We start from the raw sequence: 20,158 nt of genomic DNA, 5'->3' as shown, positions 1-20,158 counted from the left end.
GCGGTAGTGTTTGCATTAAAGCAATGGAGACACTATTTATATGGGGTTAAGTGTGAGGTCTATATGGATCATCGTAGCCTACAGTATGTCTTTACTCAGAAAGATTTGAACTTGAGACAGAGGAGATGGATGGAACTACTGAAGGACTACGACATCACTATTTTGTATCATCCGGGAAAGGCGAATGTTGTAGCGGATGCTTTAAGTAGAAAGGCGGGAAGCATGGGAAGGCTAGCTCACTTGCAAGCTTCTAGACGCCCATTGGCTAGAGAGGTTCAGACTCTAGCTAATGACTTGATGAGATTAGAAGTAAATGAGAAGGGAGGATTGTTGGCTTCTGTGGAGACAAGATCTTCCTTTCTTGACAAGATTAAGGGAAGACAGTCGGATGATGAGAAACTGCGCAGAATCCAAGATAAGGTATTGCGAGGAGAGGCTAAGGAAGCACAAATCGATGACGAAGGTGTTTTGAGGATCAAGGGAAGGGTATGTGTACCCCGCGTTGATGATTTGATCAACACTATCCAGACAGAGGCTCATAGTTCAAGGTATTCGATACATCCGGGTGCAACCAAGATGTATCGTGACCTAAAGCAACACTTTTGGTGGAGTAGAATGAAGCGTGATATTGTGGATTTTATTGCCAAATGTCCAAACTGTCAACAAGTAAAGTATGAACACCAAAGGCCCGGAGGAACACTTCAGAGAATGCCCATTCCTGAATGGAAGTGGGAGAGAATTGCAATGGATTTTGTAGTTGGCCTTCCAAATAGCTATCACTCAAGCATTGATATGGCTCCATTTGAAGCATTGTATGGTAGGAGATGTAGGTCCCCCATTGGTTGGTTTGATGCATTCGAGGTTAGACCTTGGGGTACTGATCTTTTGAGGGATTCGATAGAGAAAGTGAAATCTATTCAAGAAAAGCTTCTAGCGGCTCAAAGTAGACAGAAGGAGTATGCAGATCGGAAGGTTAGAGACTTGGAGTTTATGGAGGGTGAACAAGTCTTGCTGAAGGTTTCGCCCATGAAAGGGGTGATGCGGTTTGGTAAGCGAGGTAAACTTAGCCCAAGGTATATTGGTCCATTTGAAGTAATTAAGCGAGTAGGGGAGGTGGCTTATGAGTTAGCCTTACCTCCAGGGATGTCCGGAGTGCATCCGGTATTCCATGTGTCGATGTTGAAAAGATACCATGGGGATGGAAACTACATTATCCGTTGGGATTCAGTTTTGCTTGACGAGAATTTGTCTTATGAGGAGGAACCTGTTGCCATTCTAGATAGGGAAATTCGCAAGTTGAGATCAAAGGAGATTGCATCCATCAAAGTTCAATGGAAGAATCGACCCGTTGAAGAAGCCACTTGGGAGAAGGAGGCAGATATGCGAGAAAGATACCCATATCTGTTTACAGATTCAGGTACTCCTTTTTGCCTTTGTTTTCCTTCTTGTGATCGTTCGAGGACGAACGATGGGTAAATTGGTATCTATTGTAACGACCTGTTTAGTCATTTTGAACAGCAGATTTTATTTCTGGAAAAATAGGCTGAGATGACGGAACCCACGACGGACCGTCATGGGCACGACGGACCGTCGAGGGGTCTCGTTTCAAAACACTTAGAAAATCTGAAATTGGGTACTGAAAATCGACCCTCTGAACTTCGTGACGGAATGGCAGGACGGACCGTCACAAGTGTGACGGACCGTCACAGACCCTTCAGAGAAATTGAGTCTCTGAACTCTGTGACGGGCAGCAGGACGGACCGTTGCAGGCGCGACGGGCCATCACAGACTGCGAAATCCCAGTCTGGGTCGGATTTCTTGATACGTTTTAAGGGACGTTTTTGACTATTCCTGCTTTAATTATAAAGTTAGTGGGTTAATATTAATAAGTCTAATTATTTGGGGGGTTAAAAGAGGTAACCTTAAGTTAATTAGTGGGTTATTATTGCCATCTTTTCTTCTTAATTATATACTAATTAGGGTAAAAGAAAGAGGGTTTGAATAAAGAAAATAGAAAGAACAAGAGAGAGAGGGAGAATCGAACAGGGAGAGAAGAAGAACAAAGCTTTGGGAATTTGCTTGCTTGATTTCTAATCTTCGGTGGAGGTAGGTTATGGTTTCATGCTTTCATAGTAAACTCTTAATAGAGAATGATATGTATTGATAGTATTGTAAACCCTGCTATGTGTTTAATTGTATGCATGCATGAACATGATTATATAATTGTGATTATATTAAGCATGATGAAGTTATTGAATCCCAAATATTGATAAAAATCTAATCTCTTTTTAATGATGATGCCTTGGTAAGGGAGAAGGCTTGATGAACTAAAGTAATGAGATTGATGATGCCTTGGTAAGGAAGAAGGCTTGATGAGTTGATAGAATGAGATTAGGGGATCGGGTGTCACGAACCGACACGTAGTATTAGGGGATCGGGTGTCACGAACCGACACGTAGAATTAGGGGATCGGGTGTCACGAACCGACACGTAGATTTAGGGGATCGGGTGTCATGAACCGACACGTAGATTTAGGGGATCGGGTGTCACGAACCGACACGTAGATTTAGGGGATCGGGTGTCACGAACCGACACGTAGATTTAGGGGATCGGATGTCACGAACCGACACGTAGAATTAGGGGATCGGGTGTCACGAACCAACACGTAGATTTAGGAGATCGGAGTGTCACGTACCGACATAAGAGGATTAATGAATATGAGGGAGCGGAGTGTCACGTACCGACACAAGAGAAATAAAGATAATGAATCTTGAAAGATGTTAATATACTCAATCTAATGAACATGATTCCCAAATGAGTATGGTATTGAGGCTTGAGTCCTCATGTGTGAACTTGACGGTAATTGTTAATGATATAGTGCTTGTTGTTGCTACATGTTGAGTATCATAGTTGATTTTATGATATTACTTGGTATATATTGATTTCTATTTTGAGTTGGCCGATGATATCTACTCAGTACCCGTGTTTTGTACTGGCCCCTACTTTTATTGTTTTCTTCTTTGTTATTTGTGGAGTGCAGTAAACGTGCCATCGTCTTCAACTCAACAGTAATTCTAGCCAGTCTTCGTCACACCAGATCTTCAGGGTGAGCTAACGCTTCTAGCTTGGACTGGATCTTCTTCTTCAAGTCTTGATGTCTTGAACTTCCGGCATGGACTAGCTTTGATTTGTTTTAGCTCTTAGAATATTCTTAGTTTAGTAATTTGATCATAGATGTTCTTGTGATGATGACTTCCAGATTTTGGGGATAATAATAGTTATTGATTTTATTAATGAGTTTAAGTCTTCTGCATTACTTTCTGTTGATATTATATTGAAATGTTAAGGTTTAGATTGGTTGGTTCGCTCACATAGGAGGGTAAGTGTGGGTGCCAGTCGCGGCCCGAATTTGGGTCGTGACAACAATAAAACACATATGATCATCGCATAGATGCATCTATCATATAGTTGCAGATGATCCACATGGAAGGTGAATGAGTCCATATTCACCTTTTTATATGTTCCAAAAACTTCAGGGGATTACAATCTCAACCTTAGCTGGTACAATGAAAACAAGCAACACAAGAGAATTCTTGAAGAATCTTTTATTTCTTCATCATATAAGTCACATAAATTCTCAATTACATTTGCATCATATTTAAATCAGAATGGTCAACTGATCATGCGAACTGATCTTTATTTCAGTACACTTATAGTTTACTTTTTCATGTGATTCCATCAGCATGTCCATGTTTGTGTGCAACAAACACGAGGAAAAAATGGATAATATTTATAACCCTCTTCGATTGTAGTAATTTAAAGATATTAAATCTTTTCTAATTTATAATCTCAATATTTCTTTTCAATTCATCAGAAACTTAAAAAGTTTCTTTTGAGACTTACTACAACCCAATATTATTCCTTTGATAATAGCATAACTCGTTAGATCTTGCAATTTAATTTTGTGTACTATCACATATTCCATGACACCATCCCTATGATGAGCATCTCCTTCAAGAAGGAAATTATATTATCATTGTCATGGTCAAAATCATTATGAGCAAGACATGTTTCTTGCTTTACTTTTGGTGTACCATAGGTACACAACCAATGACAAATTTGTATTGTCACACAATAATGACTACAAACCTTATTGGGCAGAACTATTTCTTTCTTTTGTCCTTTCGGTAGTTCACAATAAACATACCATAGTGACGTATAAACATATACATTTAACCCGGGCAAGCAATTAGTCCCTCTACGGTACCGCCTCTTTCAACGCAGAATAGCTGAACAATCGGAATAGAAGTCCTATTTTCACCTTTCCTGTCAAATAAAATTTATTTCCTCTCAAACCTCCCGTAGAGGTAAATTTTGGTATATATCTTTTTTTTTCAAACCTCTCATAGAGGTGAGTTGTGGCATATATTCAATCCATAATGATTTTATCACATCTTGACCCATTCTCTTATAGAATGGTCGAGCATTCACGATACTCATCACAAGTCACATTCTCTTCAAAGAATGGACTAATCATTTATATGGACTTCATAAATTTGCATTATAAGTACATTGTCATGATTTTAAAATTCATCATGTTTCTATGATACACCTCAACATCACTTTGAAAGATCAGGTGTATCATCACTTTATCTTCTTGTCTTTTGATGGAGGATTTATAAACTTGTCAAATTATTGGGTCGACAACATTCACAAGTCCAATGTCCTTTCATACCATTTTGATAATGAAAGTTGCCTTCACATTTCGAAGGACTATTTGGAGAACCCATAGTGTTCTTCCTTTTATAATTACCACAATGGTGACTATTATAATTTCGTCCCTTCATGCCCTTTTTCATATCGTTAATCATTTGTCATCTTTTAGACTAATTATTTACTGTTACCGCATTCATACGATAGAATGGAGCAAGTAAACATCAGATTTCAAAGTTATCATATGTTGCTACCACATTCTTTTCAAGGAACGGAGCAACTCAATGGAGCAAATTTCAAGGCTTTTCATCAAAAATATATTATTTTTCTTAGTCATCATTTTATCATCGCTATGGTGCATTGTCTCAAATTCAATGTTTTACCCATATAAGGCGTGTTACGCCATAATTCTATAGGAATTGAACCCAATCATGGTGCATCAAAACTCAAATTGATGTCTTACTCTTTTGGTGCGATAGAACTTGAATCTATCGTCTTATCCTCAAATATGGCATCCGGACTTTAACTTGATGTCTTACCCTTTTGGTGCGATGAAACTTGAATCCATTGTCTTACCCTTAACCAACGGTATAATAAATCGAAGTACAACATGACTTACCCTTTAAGTCTTTCAAAACAATCAAAATAATATTTAAACTCATGCTATTAAAATTCTATATCTTTTTCCAATTAAGAAGTTTTGTATATCATGTCATATTCAACCAATAGTTGTATATGCCTTTGGTTCCTGATAATTGTTAGTGATTTAATACTATTGTATTCTAAATCATAAAAATATTTTAGAAAATATATACTTAATTTTATGCATATAACACCTTGATTCTCATAACGAGATCAATCAAAATATGAGTCAAAGAAAAACTAAAACTCAATCTTAATTGACTAGAGACTCGTGCTGATAACGTGTTATAAAATCAAGCTATAAGAATATAATCATAAAGAGAAGAAGACAAGAGAAATAGATAGAAGAAGAGGAATTTTCTTCTTATTTAAGTGTATATTAGTCTCATCTATGTATCTCATACAATAGTGAATGAACAACCTTATTTATAGGTTGAGAAATTAATCCAAAAATCACCATATTAAGTACCATAATAAATAGATACATTCTTATCCAAAAAAATTCATAAAACCTAATAAATATGGATAGTTATTCATATATTTACTTTATTGACTATTCATTCATTCAATAATTAAAGTTAAACGTACTTCCTTGTTTTAATATTGGCTCAACTTTTAGCCGTCTAGGACATATACCATAGTAGGATTTTTTAAAATTATTTTTCTATTCATTTTCTCTTCTTTGTTTTAGAGTCACTTTTTGCCTATTATTTTCTTAATGGGTTTTTATTTGTATTTTCTACAATTTTTTTTATAAGTGAAGTTTTGTTTTTATAATTTTGAGTAAATTGCTATAATTTAAATGATTGGCGGTTATTTATTGGATAGAAAATTGATTTTAAAAAAAAGCATGGTTAGGTAAATTTGTACTTGAGGTTTAATTTGATGATTTTATTGGTGTGGATTAAATGTTCAACCCAACCATGGTTTAGATGTAATTTCTTTAATTTTATTAGTAAGGTACTTACATTTAACAGCTCCATTAATACTTCTAATAATTAAGTTGCTTAAGAAGCCATCTATTAATTTTTATCCAAATGACCTTTGAGTTGCTTGTAAGGTTACCGTCATTGCCATTTTTCATGTAATTTTAGAAATTTAAGTTTCAATCACTTTTAACTTTTATTTTATTGTATCAAAATTATTCAACTATCTTTGTCTTATCTAAATAATTACAAAAAAAATTATCAGTAATTAAATAATGTTCTCACTCAAATTTAGAGGTGGAGCTAAAGGTTCGAAGGGGATTCATGATTAAAATTAAGTCATATTTTATCGTATGAAGTAAATAATGATAATAATAATATATAGAGAAAATTGTCTGAAAAATAATTTAATTTTGGTCGAAATTGCTATATTTGGAGAATTTTTTTACTTTTGTATTATTTAATAGTTATTTTATACAGTGCAAACGTGGACACATTACTATTTATATTTATGCAATTTTTTTTTTGTTTATACATGGACACATTTATACTTTTAAAATACACTATTAAATAGTACAGAGACAAAAGATATTTTCCAAAATTTGATATCGTTACAATAATTTCAATCAAAATTCGAATACATTTCAAATTTTTATAATAATAATAATAACAATAATAATAATGAATTTTCTTGCTGAATATCTTGTTCTTATTGCTATTCAAATCCATATATTCAATAATAGTGACATTTAGTGACCAAAAAGATTCAACCAAACTCTTTTGGTGGAGAGTTAATACTAACAACAATAATAATAATACTCAAATTTTTTTAGCATGGTCGTTATAGTAGTGCATCGTGATTCATGATTTATGTAACATAGTTTTAGGGGTCATTTGATGGAATAAAAATAATAATTTTATAATAAAATATATATAAAAAGTTATTTTATCTTTCATTTGTGTATAAATATAAATAAGTCATAAAATTAATTTAGCTCACTATTCTGCTGAAACAATGAAACTGTTTTCTTGTATAAAAAATAAGATAATTAATCTTATTAAATATTTTTATCCAATACTACCCCTATAACTAGTGACGACTTGTTCCATATAAGATTAATATTTTGACGATTTCATTGGTTAGAAAGGTATGAGCACGTTGAATAAGTTTATGTCTTTTATGGTTTAAATATTGTGTCATTTCAAACAGGTCATAAATATATTGTGAAGTATTTAGAGATCATTTGATGTGAAGGATAATATCAAATAGTCTCAAAATTAAATTATAATATAATTTAAGTTGTTGTTTAGTGGTAAGTCAAGAATAATTTATTTTGGGGTTAATAATTAATATTAATATAAGTTATTCCTTTTCTTGGGTGGTATAATAATCTCATGATAAAATAAATAATTGACAGAAATGTCTCTTTCAATCCTTTTGTTATACCACCTTTTACATTCAAGAATGGTACTTTTGTAAACAAATAAATTATTCTTAAAATTTATTATTTTGAATATAATAAACGAAACACTCAATAAAAATAATCTCATTATAATTTATCCCATCATAATTAATTCCATCATAACTTGAATTCAAACTAAACGACCCCTTAGAGCCTATTTGGTTTGACTTAAAAATTGATCAAATCTACTTCTTAAATCGTTTTTAACTTTTGAGAATGTTTGACAAAGTTAAAAATATCTTGAAATAAGTTTAAAATGACTTAATAAAAAGTTTAAAAATCAAAAGTAAGTATTCTTCCATTTTTTTATTTTTTGAATAAGAAGCCATTTAAATTTTACTTTTTATTTTTGACTTAAAAACTTTTTTTAATCCGCCAATTCAAACGGGCTCTTTTTATTGTATTTGGTGTACTTTGCGTGACATATATGAACGAGAAATATTTTTAAAAAGTTTATAATTTAAATATGTTAAGAGATTTTCTATATAAGCAGAGTCAAAATTAAAAAAAATTATGAATTTTTATATTAATCTTAAGTTGATATTACAATAGTATTTAATTTTACAATTTTTATTTTATATTTTGGATCAAAATTACCCCTCAACTTTGTTTTACTAGTTGACTACACCACTGATGTTAAAAACAATTTATTGTTACCTCTGTCGTTAATAAACTTTACAAATATACCCTTCCTGAATGGAAAACCCCAAATCAATTAAAATTATCTGATTTTACTTAGATTATTCAATTTTAACCTGACCAGACCCACTAAATATAATAATTTTTTTACCCAAATAAATTTTGTTTTCCCACCACCTCCGCCGAACAACCCGCTAACAGATTTAGAGTCTTCAGTGGAAACTTTGGCATAATGTCACGACCCAAAATAAGTCGTGAGTGGCACCCACACTTACTTCCCTAGGTGGGCGAACCAACCAGTCTAAACTCCAACATATACCAATAGTTCAACTATAAATAACAAAAATAATGCAGAAGCTCCAAAACTTATTAAGTAACCAATTTAAATAAGTTTCTAAAGTTTAATACTTATTATCCCAAAATCTTATAGTCATCACATCAAGGACATCTATTTTCAAATAACAAGTCTAAGAGTGTTTAAGAAACCAAAATAAGCAAAAAGATGGTCCATGTCCGAAATTCAAAGGCATCAAGACGTGAATGAGAGAATCAAGCACGAGCTAGAATTAATAGCTCACCCTGAATTCTGATGTGCTGGAGACTGGCTAGAGCTAAGGGCGAGTCGAAGTCGATGGTACACTTGTTGCACTCCATAAAAGAACAAAGAAGAAAATACAAGTAGGTGTTAGTACAATGAACACGTATTGAGTATGTATCATTGGTCAACTCAAAATAGAAATTAATATATATTGAATAATAATATAAAATCAGCTACAATACTTAACAGGTGGCAAGCAACAAACACATGAACCAATGACAACAACACCATAGTAGGTACACCATCAATCACAATATCAAGCACACCTATGAGGATTTATGTCTCCACACTATACTCATTTGAAAAATGGTTTCTTTGAGATTGAGTAATATTAAGTTAATTCAAGATTCATTTTATTTAATGTTATTGTGTCGGAACGTGACACTCCAATGCCATCTACCGTGTCGTAACGTGACACTCCGATCTCATAATACCATGTCGGAATGTGACAATCCGATCCAATAATACCGTATCGGAACGTGACACTCCGATCCAATTATCTCATTATTTTATTTCATCAAGTCTTCTTTATTCAAGGCGTCATTTTAATAGAGAGGGTTCAAGATTAGAAATCCAACAGTCTCATAATTTTAGGCCAACCACAAACCACACAATCAAAACAGACAACCACACAATCAAGTACATACAAGACTTTACAATAGCACTCAATACATATCAATCGCTATTTAGAGTTTATCTATCAAATAGAAATAAATCATAATCTAACTCCACCAAAGGATCGACGTCAAGCAAGCTACTTCTTCAATACATTCCCTTTTCCTCAATGCCTCAAAACCTTTCCAATCTATCAAGTGTATATGCATACTTATAATTTAATGAGTCTATAAACTCTCAAATTATTCTATGTCCATCCTAAACCAAAAAACTCACCTACCTAATAGTATAGTCAATCTCCTAAAGTTTAAACCTAAGAGTAAATCTTAATTCCTTGAATTTTCATAAATTTAATGGTATTCAAATAATACAATTAACCAAATATTTAAATATTAAACTCAATATGTCAATTTTTATTTATTATATCATAATAGGATTATAATATTAAAAATTAGGCCACTGATTACGAAATTAGTGGCAGGCTAGGCGAAATCATGAACCTTAATATTTTGACGTCAAAATTGATTAACATTTGCAAACAACACTAGTTGCTGCGCAGGGATGATTGTTTCATCTTTACGATCACCATTCACTTTAATTTTTCCAACCTATTAGCACTCTCCTAACACCAACTCTAAGCAATTGTATATTCAACTAACATTTACTTCAATAGCCAATTTTATTCTTTCTTTTGCTCCTCAATATCATATAAATATATAATAATTCATCCTACCTATTTTATAATAATAATTTTGATTCCTAATAAGAACTACAACTTTACAATATTACATGCATAATAGGAGAAACTACCCATACTTTCTTTCAGCATTAAAGTAATTCTGAGTTAGCACAGAAGTACGGTACCAATTCTAAGAACTTTTCTCCAAATAAATTCTGAACCTAATTGCTTTACAAAATCAATTATAAAATACTAAAACTGATCCACTAAAAAACCAAGTGGACTCTTCAACTGGACGATTCTTCCACTGAACCTTGATAGAGACAATCTCTTTTGATCTCAATTGCGGACCTCCCTATATAGAATAGGGATAGGCTCCTCCTCATAAGACAGATTCTCATCAAGAAGAACAAATCCCAACGAATAATGTAATTTCCATCACCACAGTATTTTTTCAGCATAGACACATGAAATACCGGGTGCACTCCTGACAATCCTGGATGCAATGTCAATTCATAGGCCACCTCCCCCACGCGCTTTAGAACTTCAAATGGACCAATATACCTCGGACTAAGCTTACCTCGCTTACTAAACCGCATCACACCTTTCATGGGTGAAACCTTCAGCAAGACTTGCTCACCCTCCATATACTCCAAGTCTCTAACCTTTCAATCTGCATACTCCTTCTTCCTGCTCTGAGCTGCTAAAATCTTCTCCTGAATGAATTTCACTTTCTCTAACGATTCCCTCAAAAGATCAGTATTCCAAGGTCTCACCTTAAATGCATCAAACCAACCAATGGGAGACATATATATTCTCCCATACAGTGCCTCAAATTGGGCCATATCAATACTTGAGTGATAACTATTGTTGTACGAAAACTCTGCTTAGGGTAAGAATTTATCGCAATGACCACCAAAATCTGTCACACACGTACGAATCATATCTTCCAACACTTGAATTGTTCGCTTAGACTGTCCATCAGTTTGAGGGTGAAATGCAATACTAAGATCCAATGTAGTACTTAATTCAGCATGTAGGGTCCTCCAAAACTTAAAAGTAAATTGCGTACCTTTATCTGATATGATGGAAAGTGGAACTCCATGTAATCGAACAATCTCCGAGATATAGAGTTTGGCTAACTTCTCTGCATTATAAGTCATCTTGACCAGAATGAAGTGAGCAGACTTAGTTAACCTGTCAACAATTACCCAAATAGACTCAAACTTATCTAATGTCTTTGGAAGACCAACTAAGAAATCCATTGCAATTCTTTCCCACTTCCATTCAGGAATGGACATTCACTGAAGTGTCCCTCCAGGCCTCTAGTGTTCATACTTTACCTGCTGACAATTCGGTCATTGGGCAACAAATAACAATGTCACGCTCTATTCTACTCCACCAATAATATTGCCTTAGATCATGATACATCTTGGTTGCACCAGGATGTATAGAATACCTCGAACTATGAGCCTCTACAAGAATAGTGTGAGTCAAATCATCAACACGGGGCATACCTACCTTCCGTTAATTCTCAAGACGCCTTCCTCATCAATTACTGCCTCTTTAGCTTCTCCTTGCAATACCATATCTCGAATTCGGCTCAGCTTCTCATCAGCAAACTGCTTTCCCTTTATATTTTCAAGAAAAGAAGATCTTGCCTCCACACATGCCAAAAATCCCCCTTTCTCTTGTACTTCTAGCCTCATAAATTCATTATCCAGAGTTTAAACCTCTCTAGTCAATGGGCGTCTAAAAACTTGTAAGTGGGATAAACTACCCATGCTCCCTGCTTTTTTACTTAAGACATCTGCCACAACGTTAGCTTTTCCTGGGTGATATAAAATAGTAATTTCATAGTCTTTCAATAACTCCATCCATCTCCTGTGCCTCAAATTCAAGTCCTTCTAAGTAAAAACATATTGTAAACTACGATGATCTGCATAAACTTTACACTTGACCTCATATAAATAATGCCTCCACTGCTTCAATGCAAATACAAATGCACTCAAATCCAAATCACGGGTCAGATAGTTACATTGATGCACTTTCAGTTGCCTCGAAGCATAAAAAATTACATTACTCTCATGCATTAGCACTGCACCCAAACTAGAATAAGATGCATCGCAATAAACAATGAAATTCTTACCTTCCTCTGGCAAGGCAAGAGTCTGTGCAGTAGTCAACAAGATCTTGAGTTTCATAATGCTTTCTTCACATTCTTCCAACCATACAAATGGAACATTCTTCTTAGTCAAATTGGTCAGTTGGGAAGCAATAGAAGTGAACCCTTTGACGAATCTGCGATAATAGCTAGCTAAACCAACAAAACTCCTTACCTCTGAAACATTAGTAGGCCTTACCCAATTCTTCACTGCTTCAATATTAGAAGGATCCACCATCACTCCATCCTTAGAAACCACGTGCCCCAAGAAGGACACTGAATCGAGCCAAAACTCACACTTGGGGAATTTCGCATAAAGCCTTTTCTCCCTTAACAACTCCAATACAATTCTCAAATTCTCCTCATGTTCTTTCCTGCTCTTTGAATATATCACTATATCATCAATAAATACAATAACAAAGAGGTCCAAATATGGCTTAAAAATCCTGTTCATCAGGTTCATGAAAAGAGCAGGGGCATTCGTAAGCCGAAAAGACATTACTAAGAATTCATAATGCCCTAACTTGGTTTCGAAAACAGTCTTTGGAACATCTGTTGCCCGTATTTTCAATTGATGATAACCAGACCTCAAATCAATTTTAGAGAATACACAAGCACCCTGTAGTTGATGGAACAAATCATCAATGCGAGGAATGGGTTACTTGTTCTTAATAGTTACCTTATTCAGCTGCCTGTAGTCTATGCACATCCGAAAACTTCCATCTTTCTTCTTCACAAATAAAACAGGAGCACCCCAAGGGGATGCGCTCGCTCTAATAAAACCTTTACCTAACAACTCCTGAAGTTGGACCTTTAACTTCCTTAACTCAACTGGAGCCATTCTATAAGGGGGGATGGAAATGGGGTGAGTGCCCGACTCCAGATCAATACAAAAATCAATATTTCTATCTGGTGGCATACCAGGAAAGTATGCAGGAAACACATCCAGAAACTAACGAACTATCGAAACAGACTCAATCGAAGGCACTTTGGAAGTATCATCTCTAAGATGTGCCAAGAAATCTAAACAACCCTTACTCACCAACCTCTTAGCACGAAGAAAAGAGATAATACGAACTATAGTGGAAATATAGTCACCCTCCCACACTAGCGGATCTGTCCCAGGCTTGGCCAATGTTACAATTTTAGCATTACAATCTAAGATAACAAAATTTGGAGAAAGCTAAGTCATACCTAGAATTACATCAAAATCAACCATCTCTTGAATAATCAAATCTACATAAGTATTGCTCCTCACAACATTCACAAGGCTAGACCTATACACCTTTTCAACTATCACAAACTGACCCACAAGAGTAGAGGCACGAATAGGCATGTCAAGCAAATCAGAATATAAATCAAGACCAGTAGAAAATGAGGAAGATACATATGAAAATGTGGATCCAGGATCAAACAATGCAGAAGCCATTCAATCACAGACCAAAAGAGTGCATGTGATAACAACATCAATTGTCTTTAAATCAGACCTCCCGGGGAAAGCATAACAATGGGCCATATCACCTGTCTATCCATTGACCCTACTAAGATGCGCTACAGTAGTTCCAACCTGCCCGCCATCCCGACTGAACTGGTGACCACCATTACCTTGGCCACCACGTCCTCCAAAATGACGGCCTCTACCATGACCACCTCTGCCTCTAACTACTGGGGATTTGTAACTCTGCTTTGGACAATATTTCCTAATATGTCCAACCTCTCCACATCCATAACAAGTCCTGGAGTCAAGTATAGGTCTCTATGAAAATGACGAAGTCTTGAGATAACCTCCAAACTTAGAAAAAGTCTGACTGGTCTGCGACGGAACCCTAGCTGAAGCCTGCAATGAAGACTGAATAGGACGGGCTAGATAACCTCATGAACTCTGCCCTCTGGAGTAAGAACCACTAAACTCACCTCCCTTACGGAACTTATTAAATGTCAACGCCGTGGTGAAGTCGTTTGGCTTCACCCCCTCTACCTCTATCACAAAATGAACCACTTCCTGAAAGGATTTTGCTGCAGCAGCTACCTGTAAGGCTGGAATCTGCAAATCTGACCTCAATCCTTTCACAAAGCGGCGAATCCGCTCTTGTGGACTAAAGCAAAGCTGAGTGACATATCTGGATAGTGCACGAAATTTGGCCTCATAAGCAGCAATAGACATCCTTCCTGCTCTAGGCTTAGGAACTCATCTATCCTCTTATCCCCCAAAGTCCGTGGTATATACTTCTCCATAAATAAGCTAGAAAATGATGCCCAAGTCATAGGTGGTGTATTTATTGGTTGACACTCAACATACGACCGCCACCACATTTTGACATCCCCCTAAAACTGGTAGGTCACAAACGCAACACCGAATCGTTCTACTATGTCCATCTTATGTAGCAGCTCATGACAATCAACCAAAAAATCAAGGCATCTTCAAATTCAACACCCTTGAAGACTGGAGGTTTCAACTTTAAGAACTTAACGAAAAGGTCATATTGATCACCTGTCATTATAGACCCTGTAGTCAATCGAGGAAGCGTGTCTATTTCCAATGATGCATCCATGCAGGGAGCCACAACAGCTGCATGTTGTAATCCTTGAACCTGAGGTGCTGGTGCATAAAACACAGGTTGTGTCTGGACCTGATCAGATAACCCACTAAGATAAGTAAGAACCTAATTATTCATCTCTGGGTAGGTTAGAGTGGTACTTCCTTATCCTGAATCTGCTCATGTTCCCCTTCTTCACCCTCTCTCACTACCTCATCAGTCCGTGGAGGAGTCATTGCTCTATCCGTAGCTGGACCAGGTGTTTGTCTACTGCCTCTAGTGGGTGTCATCCCGTGACCTCTACCATGGACTCTTGCCACTAATCCTCCTCGAGTTACAACCCCAATGGTTGGCTCAGACGCACCCTGTCTTGCCGGTGCTGGTGTTGGCACAGTTGTTGCTCTAGTTCTAACGATTTGCGAAATAGAGTGAGAAGATCATATACCAATTTGTATCACCTAGATACCAATTGGATCCAAGTAATAGCACGAAAGAGAGAAGGAATGAAGTTTTCCTAAAGTCCTATAGCCTCTCGAAGAAAAGCAAAGGCGTCCCCATACCGTTTCCCAAAACTCTAATAGATTTGTCCTTGTGTGATGAGATCACCGACTAACGCTCTGATACCGAGTTTTTCATGACCCAAAATGAGTCATGAGTGACACCCACACTTACCCCCTAGGTGGCCGAACCAACCACTCTAAACCCCAACATATACCAATAGTTCAACTATAAATAACAAAAATAATGCAGAAGCTCCAAAACTTATTAAGTAACTAATTTAAATAAGTTTCTAAGTTTAATACTTATTATCCCAAAATCTGATAGTCATCACATCAAGGACATCTATTTTCAAATCACCAACTCTAAGAGTGCTTAAGAAACCAAAGTAATCAAAAAGATGGTCCATGTCCGAATTTCAAAGGCATCAAGATGTGAATGAGAGAATCCAGCACGAGCTAGAATTAATAGCTCACCCTGAATTCTGATGTGCTGGAGACTGGCTAGAGCTGAGGGCGAGTCAAAGAAGATGGTACACTTGGTGTACTCCATAAAGAACAAAGAAGAAAATATAAGTAGGGTCAGTAGAATGAACACGTACGGAGTAGGTATCATTGGCCAACTCAAAATAGAATCTAATATATATTGAATAATAATATAAAATCAACTACAATACTTAACAGGTGGCAAGCAACAAACACATGAACCAATGACAACAACACCATAGTAGGTACACCATCAACCACAACATCAAGCACACCTATGAGGATTCATGCCTCCACACCATACTCATTTTGAAAATGGGTTCTTTGAGATTGAGTATATTAAGTTGATTCAACATTCCTTCCCTTTAATGTTATTGTGTCGGAACGTGACACTCCGATCCCATATACCGTATCAGAACGTGACACTCCGATCCCATAATATCGTGTCGGAACGTGACAATCCAATCCAATAATACCATGTCGAAACGTGACACTCCGATCCAATTATCTCATTATTTTATTTCATTAAGTCTTCTTTATTCAAGGCGTCATTTTAATAGAGAGGGTTCAAGATTAGAAATCCAACATTCTCATAATTTTAGGCCACCCAGAAACCACACAATCAAAACATACAACCACACAATCAAGTACATAGGAGACTTTACAATATCACTTAATACATATCAATCGCTATTTAGAGTTTATCTATCAAATAGAAAGAAATCATAACCTACCTCCACCGAAGGATCGACATCAAGGAAGCTACTTCTTCAATACATTTCCTTTTCCTCAATTCCTTCAAACCTTTCCAATCTATCAAGTGTATATGCATACTTGTAAGTTAACGAGTCTATAAACTCTCAAATTATTCTATGTCCATCCTAAACCAAAAAGCTCACCTACCTAATAGTATAGTCAATCTCCTAAAGTTCAAACCTAAGAGTAAGTCTTAATTTCTCGAATTTCCACAAATTTAATGGTATTCAAATAATTCAATCAACCTAATATTTAAATATTCAGCTCAATCTGTTAATTTTTATTTATTATATCATAATAAGATTATACTATTAAAAATTAGGCCACTGGTTACGAAACCAGTGGCAGGCTAGCAAAATCATGAACCTTAATAAATTTTTGACGTCTAAATTGATTAACAATTGTAAACAACACTAGTTGTTACGCAGGGATGATTGTTTCATCTTTCCGATCACCATTCACTTTAATTTTTCCAACCAATCAGCACTCTCCTAACACCAACTCTAATCAATTGTATATTCAACTAAGATTTACTTCAATAGCCAATTTTATTCTTTCTTTTGCTCCTCAATATCATATAAATATATAATAATTCATCATACCTATTTTATAATAATAATTTTGATTCCTAATAACAACAACTTTACAATCTTACATGCATAATAGGAGAAACTATCCATACTTTCTTTCAACATTAAAGTAACTCTGAGTTAGCAGAGAAGAACGGTACCAATTCGAAGAACTTTCGGCGGCTCTTTCTGATAACTACTCTCTTGATTTCTTCTACACCGTGCGCCTCCCTCTTAAATTTTCTTCTTTTCTCCAAATAAATTTTTAGCCTAATTGCTTTACAAAATCAATTATAAAATGCTAAAACTGATCCACTAATAATTTTAATGTTATCTTCTTTACCTCTAACTATATTAAATATTAAACTACCCTACTAATTTCATAATTATAATTATGAATAGTTCAAAACACCCATTTAATATCTATCGAAAAGTATTTTATCAAAGAAAAAGTTCTAGTGCTCAAACTGACTAAATGAGTTGTTACACATAATGTCTTAGAATCGTAGTAATACTAAGTTAACCATTAGGAATGGCGTGGGGCAGTATGTCTTGCTTTAATTTTTTTTTTGCTTATTAACATGTTAAGTTATCAATCTCTTCCACTACTGATTGCCAATTCTTGATTTTACATTATTTCTTCCATTACTGATGGTCAATTCTTGATCTTACATGATTTCAATTTGTGTCTTACTTTGATTCGTCATGCACAAGTAATAAAGTAATAAGTTTGTTGAAACATTTTCTTTACACTTTCTACCTTTCATGTTGAATGTTTGTTGAATTATTTGTAACAGATCTTGAGATTTGATGAACAATAAGAAGAATGATGTTTGGTGTTTTCGGCGGTGTGAGGAAGGAGATCTTGGAAGGAGTGGTGGCTATGTTGGTGGCGGGAAAATTTGATTTAGGTAAAAGAATAAGTTATATTATAAAGTGGGCCGGGATAAGTTAAAATAGGATAGTTAAAGTAAAATTGGATAATTATAATTGATTTGGAGTTTTCCATATATTTATTAAATTTATTGACGGCAAGGATAAAAATAACTTGCTAAACAAAGTTGAGGGATAATTTTGATCCTTTTTCATATTAATAATTAAAGTAGCATTATTTTTTTTTTAAAAAAAAGCTGATAAAAAAAAGCATTATTTTTCTCCCCAATTAGTTTCCCCGCCTTTTCTGTGTCTGGCTTATAAGTAATTTTTAAATTGATTATTTGAAATTTAATATTTATTTTTATCAATTAATATTGATTAATTTTATATTTAGTAAATAGCATACGTCACATAATTTCTAAGAAAAATTTTATTTATTTATAAAAAGATTTGAAAGACCTCAAATGTATTTTGACATTTTAATTATTTTATTTAACAACCCAAATATAAATTACTTAAACAATAATATTTATAACTTATCTCAAAGATTTAAACTTTTATCTTAGTGTTATCTACAATCTACATTTGCCTATCATGCCAAGCTACCTTTAAATATTTTATTATATAAAGAAAAGAAAATAATTCTAACCTATTATTACCAGCTTTAATGTTCTTTTTGGTTTCTTTTCACCTACGTTTAGTACTTCTATATTATATATCATATGGTTTTTATATACATAAGACAAAAGTGAAATGAGCTTCTATTTTTTTATTTTACTTTTGCAGATTACATATCCCTTTTGGTCTCTATTCTCTATTAAGTACTACTTTTTATGTCTCTATTTACGTGTCATATTTTTTAAATTTATTTATAAAAAATCTGTCATATTTTTTTAATTAAGAAATATTATTTTTTTTATATAGAACACCATATAACATTAAAAAAATTATTATTATTTATTTTATTATTTTTGTAAATCATTTAATTTACGTGATAATATATATCATCTTTATTAAAGAATTATAATTTTCAAAAGTTATAAATAATTTAACTTAAACTATTTCCTTCCTAAATTTATTTTGAAACATTTTGTTTGGATTGAGGTCTATTAACTATTAAATTTTTTTTTCTCTATTTTCATATCATAAAGTTAAGGTATAATAATGCACACATAAACTTATAAAATTATATTAAATATATTATATAATGATCTAATAATACGAAATGATTCGTTTTTTAAAATATTATACTTAAGTTTAAACAATACTGGAGCACAAACGCCCTTTTTCATTCCTTAAATAACAAAACGAAATAAAGTTATATGTACTTCCCCCTTTTTAAAAAAATTGGCTCTTATTTAGCCGTCTAGTGAATAATGACATAACAATTATTCTCCAATTCTTTCTTTTAGAATTACTTTCTTGTCATTTTCTTTTTTTTTCTTATAATAACTTTTTTTGTCTTTTCATTTTTGATACTTATATTGAAAATTTAATTAATTTTAATTTGTATGGTGTAGAATTTATTAAGGAGGAACCATTCATTAATAAGATTTTTTAACCTTAAAAATGAAAATTCAAAATTTTTAATTAGAAATGAATGGATCGTATTCATTCTCACCACAATTTTGATTGGTGACACTTTTATTTGTTTCATCTACCCTTTTTTATTTTATTTTTTCCTTGCTAAGTTTTTAAATGGAAAAAAATATCTTATATCAAATTATCAAATAATATGTAATTATGTATATCATATAATTTTACATGTATATAATTAATTAAATTTTTTTTACGATAAAAATATGGTTAGACACAAGTATCTTTTTTCTTCGATGAGAGAAGTTTTTTTTTTTCAATATTGGCCTAGTCAAGCTTCGTTAATGGCCAATTTTGAAGGGTCTTTGATTTGTCCTTGCCCTAACTCTATAATTCACATATTGTCTTTTCTAGTCTTTGAGATTCCTTCGGGGCCTAGCCCCTTTCTCCACCTGAATCTAA

At 34.0% G+C, this 20,158-nt stretch overlaps 1 protein-coding gene across 1 annotated transcript; it reads right to left on the bottom strand.

Annotated features, from left to right (window-relative positions):
* Positions 1-10,943: 10,943 nt before the first annotated feature.
* On the bottom strand, positions 10,944-13,868 carry LOC138339435 (uncharacterized). The gene is made up of 7 exons (XM_069291032.1): positions 13,644-13,868; positions 12,737-13,058; positions 12,425-12,649; positions 12,009-12,106; positions 11,797-11,906; positions 11,348-11,472; positions 10,944-11,158 (listed from the first exon to the last, which is right to left on the bottom strand). The coding sequence occupies exons 1-7, from the start codon at positions 13,866-13,868 to the stop codon at positions 10,944-10,946; spliced, it is 1,320 nt and encodes a 439-aa protein (XP_069147133.1).
* Positions 13,869-20,158: the final 6,290 nt, after the last annotated feature.

Source organism: Solanum lycopersicum, chromosome 11 (genome assembly GCF_036512215.1).
Source record: "Solanum lycopersicum chromosome 11, SLM_r2.1".
Taxonomy (NCBI): domain Eukaryota; kingdom Viridiplantae; phylum Streptophyta; class Magnoliopsida; order Solanales; family Solanaceae; genus Solanum; species Solanum lycopersicum.
The sequence above is the reverse complement of the archived record's forward strand: the minus strand, read 5'-3'. Positions and strand labels throughout refer to the sequence as shown.

Bases quoted from the DNA above. Each gene is read 5' to 3' on its own strand.
- LOC138339435 (XM_069291032.1), bottom strand. From the start codon at position 13,868: ATGGCTTCTGCATTGTTTGATCCTGGATCCACATTTTCATATGTATCT. The intron at 11,473-11,796 runs GTAGGTATGCCC...AATTGTTGACAG, and splicing joins GTCTTGAGAATTAACGGAAG to GTTAACTAAGTCTGCTCACT. The intron at 11,159-11,347 runs GTACGCAATTTA...TACCCTAAGCAG, and splicing joins TTCCATCATATCAGATAAAG to AGTTTTCGTACAACAATAGT.